The 4,326-nt window shown below is 37.2% G+C and overlaps 1 protein-coding gene across 1 annotated transcript; it reads left to right on the top strand.

The window, feature by feature from the left end:
* Nucleotides 1-251: 251 nt before the first annotated feature.
* Nucleotides 252-3,039, top strand: LOC127879380 (uncharacterized). Its single transcript, XM_052426160.1, has 4 exons — nt 252-372; nt 775-838; nt 1,171-2,400; nt 2,661-3,039. Exons 1-4 carry the CDS (start codon nt 346-348, stop codon nt 2,687-2,689), a joined length of 1,350 nt encoding a protein of 449 aa, XP_052282120.1. The 5' UTR covers nt 252-345; the 3' UTR covers nt 2,690-3,039.
* Nucleotides 3,040-4,326: the final 1,287 nt, after the last annotated feature.

Raw genomic sequence — 4,326 nt, 5'->3', positions numbered from 1 at the left:
TGCTGAAATATTTATTGCAATATAAATATTCGTTGCAATCCTCTTGCTACACAAAACTTACATTTAAAAAATATAATGATAAAAACATTAACGTACGAAGCAAATACATATACACAATTGCAAAGTCGGTATTTTTTTCCTCATTCATTTTTTATTCTTATAACTTCGAATGGCTTCGTGATTACGGCTACAGTTGCCTTGGTCGCAGACATTTCGTTGTTGGCAAGGATAACGCGACAGGGGCTAGAAAAGATAACGCCTCCGCTTGTTATTCCATCGATAAGATGTCCTCATTTCGCAACGTTTTCAGTCGCCCTTAACTTTGCTTGTCTGGCCAGGTCGAATATGGAGCATTTATTTACAGTCTGTCTTGTAAGTAATATATATTCAATTTCCCGGATTATTTTTTTAGCTTTGGCATTTATGAACTCAGATGTATTATTGCCGGCATATTAAATGTATATTTGTACATTAATTAACAAAACGTTTCTAGACTCTATTTGCCGTTGTTGTTTTCGAGTTCCTGATATTCAGAACTATTCATGTCACAATATTGTATTTGTGTAGGCGTCAATTAATGGCACTAACTTTGTTATTGTTCTTTTGAAGTGATCAAATACGATACTTGCTTGTGCAAAATGATATGTAAGTGGAATTAATTAGCGATATTAGTAACAATACACATTATCCAACTCAGAATTAGTTTTTTCAGTAATTTTTTTTTATACCAAGCATTTGTTGATAATGTAGTCTCGATTTGTTTTTTTCCGACAGCTAGTGGTTTTATCCGTGGTTGGAACTCAAGGTCAACGTCAGACCGCAACAGATTGCTTGCAACGTTAGTAGTTATACAAGTTATTTAGTTTGACCTCGCTAGTTATCTTAATATATTTGATTTGTTTAAGTAAAATGTCAAATTCTTAAGATCATAACACAACCTAACACATGAATTGGAATAGACGCAATTAATAAAAATTGGGGATTGTAATAGGTAATTATTTATACACATGCAGCAAAATAATTAAAACATACTGTTGCAATACTGGTCGTTTTAATCTTTATGTAATTATATAGTGGTTTACATAAAATATACACGGTATTTTTATGTTTGGAAGACATACTATCAATATCGAAGCTTCCTAAGTAAATATTATATATTATATTTGACAGACAGCAAAGGACGACATTTCGTAGTAAGCTTCGCTCAGATCTACGGCCATTACTTTGACAACGGAACGTTAGCACCAACATCAATCTCGCTACGCGTTTCCTCGACGTCGTTCGGTCGTGTGACTGTAGAGGCTTCGTCATCTAGTGGCAAAACGCAGTCAATAGTCGATTCGTTTGTACTTGACCATGTAGAAATACCGATTAATACGTCTTACCTTGCCCTCCCTGGAATTCACGACGATAAAACCATAATTGTCAAATCCAGTGTAGATATATCCCTTACAGCATTGTACAGTTTTCCGGATTCCGAGGTACCAACTGCTGTCCTACCGACTTCGAGTCTCGGTCGAAACTACACTGCCGCTATGATGAAACCGAACACATATTTTTCAAATTCTTCAGCAAACATTTTGGTAATCGCGACCGCCGATTCGCAGACGACCGTGACGTTCAGTGACGGTGGGACGAGTACGCACCAAACGTTGAGCAAATACCAAACGTTTCTATTCAGCTGTAGCTCTGACAAAAGTGGTATTCAAATAACTTCAAACAATCCTGTGGCAGTATTTACAAGTGTCGGTTCCGGTTACGACACTCTGTACAGTTTCTTTAATGTCAAATACAAATACAATCATACACATTCAATGTTTGCACAGAATCTGCCAAAAGACCATACGACAACTCACTACATTGTGATGCCCGTTTTTGACAAAGAGTCCACATTACGGATATACGCTATGGAAGACGACACACGCGTCTCTTTCAAGAACATCGCAAATTTACAAAATATTCATGTCTACAAAGAAATCTACTATGAAACAGTCATTAAAGACCGCATTGCAATGGAAATTGTGTCTACAAAACCCATCCTTGTTACTCAAGCGCCTTCGTCAAGTGAGACGATGTTCTTTGTTCAGGCAGAGTCTCAGTACATGAGCGAGTACGCAGTCTACGGTGCAACACGCGCCGTAATCATCGTTCAGACCGACGAGGCTTCGGGCATTCTGCTGGATACGACGCCCCTTGCCCACAACCCCGAGCTGCAAGCGAGTCATCACGTCAACAACTACACAATACTGTCAACCGAGCTCGATGGAAAACGTTCGCACGTGATTTCACACGTTGGAAATATTCCGTTCGGATTGCTTATTCTAAAAAGGTTTCCGGACGGTTCCAACCCAATTAAAAACGCTTTTGCGTACAGTCCGGGCTTTAAGGTACATTTGCAAGGTAAGTGGTATGCATTTGTATATATTTAATACATAAAAAGGAAGATTTTGTACTGGGTAGTTTTTGTACTGAGAAATGGTATTTTTTGTACTGCAATGAAATGCGTTTGTTTCATTCCCTTACTTTTACTGAACAACTACAAAAATGTGTTAGCGAGCACAATACAATTTCATAATTGGTTATTATTGTTAAACATGCAATAAACATGTTATGCAACACAAATATTAATTGTCTTTGTGTATTTATTTTATTTTATTCAGAATGCAGTGGTCTTCCCATCATTGGCTAAATATGGACACGTGGAAACTGTCTCCAGTGAAAACGCAGGCGCCTGTTCGGAGTATTATACGTAAAGAAATATATCAATATGTATTTTGCCTGTAACAAGCAATATAAACACATTGTTTTCTGTCATGTAATTAATTTAGGGCATCTTATATATGAAGACATGTTTTGATCATGTTTGTGGTCTTTCTTGTACAATTGATTCTTGACAAATATGATGACATAAAAACCCGAAGTAAATTTACGATTACCAATAGGATTCATAACAACCCATATAAACAAGCACCGTTATGTTTTTCCGTATTAAGAATACTGAAATTTGTCGTTACTCGTTCATTAAATAATTAAACATTATGTTGCATATGTTTTTCTTTGTATATCACTGTCTATAATTGTATGGTTATATTGTGTTGCATATGCATTTCTTTGTATGCCACTGTCTATAATTATATGGTTATATTGTGTTGCATATGTATTTCTTTGTATGTCCCTGTCTATAATTATATTGTTGTGTGGTGTTGCAAATGTATTTTAATGTGTATCTGTCTCCAGTCTTGTAATAACACGTGTTGGAAAAAAATAAACATTATATGTTAAAATAACTCGGTTACAACAACTTACATCTCAGATAAAAACGCATATTAACTTAATTAAATTCTATATTTCCTTAGACTTTTCATGAGAACAACTACAATTTCAAGTATATATATCGGCTGCTTTCTTGTTTTCCAGGGCCTTCAGGGCCTTCTGGATCTCAGCTTTTGATGGATGGTTGGTGTTGAGTGAAGTGTTTTCTGGAGCGATTATGGTTGGGGTCTGTTAAAAAGGTCCTTGAAATGTTCGGCAAATCGTTGCCTCTGATTTCCTCCTTTGTGAAAGTATGTCCCTCGTTGTATTTGACCGGTTTGTTTTGGTTTGATTTCATTTGAGAGAGTGTTCTAGTGATCTTATACAGAGTGCTGAGGTCTCCCTTTACAGCTGCCTGTTCTGCATTTGCTGGCATGGTGATGTAGACGACTCATGTGTCTGTCCTTGCACTTTTCTTGACTTCTTTGTTCATGCTTGCGAGCATTTGTTTTCATCTTCAGTCATGGTGTTGTTGATTTCATGTTTGTCCTGTTCTGTATCAGGTTCAAGCTGTTGCCAAAGAGCCATTATTTTATTGTTATGAATATTAATACCAGATTTTTTTGCACGTGTCTTTTCATATGTCCATCAGACAGCTCCACTGTTCTTTCTGTGGCATTTCTTGTCACTAACATAAGGCCTCAAATCTATTATTTAGATTAACCGAGAGGGTGTCATTGAAGCCTGTTTCTTCTAGTCGTTCGATATTGCTCTGGGGTTTATCTGATGTGTGTCTGATGGCTGGTAACGTGATCTTGATGACTCGTATCTCTAGGTATGAAGATATCTCGACTCCCCCTTTGGATATTGCTTTCTGCAGGCTGCTTCTCCACTTTCTTGATATTTTGCTGTATTCTATCTGAGTTTGTGTCTTGCCATCTGGCGAGATCCAGGTTACTGTGTGGGTGTCTTTGTGTTTGAACATGCTGCCGCCAAAGACCAGGTCATTGAATGCGCAAAAGTCTGTGAACAGGTTGCCATTTTCTTTCATATCTCCAAAGGCCCTCGTACAAA

The sequence above is a fragment of the Dreissena polymorpha genome, chromosome 4 (genome assembly GCF_020536995.1).
Source record: "Dreissena polymorpha isolate Duluth1 chromosome 4, UMN_Dpol_1.0, whole genome shotgun sequence".
NCBI lineage: Eukaryota > Metazoa > Mollusca > Bivalvia > Myida > Dreissenidae > Dreissena > Dreissena polymorpha.
Note: the sequence above shows the minus strand (reverse complement) of the source record. Positions and strands in the feature narration are given on the sequence as shown.

What these genes read in the sequence shown, in the direction of transcription:
- LOC127879380 (XM_052426160.1), top strand. Translation starts at nt 346, where the DNA reads ATGGAGCATTTATTTACAGTCTGTCTT. An exon ending in CGCAACAGATTGCTTGCAAC is followed by an intron (nt 839 to 1,170) that starts GTTAGTAGTTAT and finishes TATATTTGACAG; the next exon opens with ACAGCAAAGGACGACATTTC. An exon ending in CTTTAAGGTACATTTGCAAG is followed by an intron (nt 2,401 to 2,660) that starts GTAAGTGGTATG and finishes TATTTTATTCAG; the next exon opens with AATGCAGTGGTCTTCCCATC.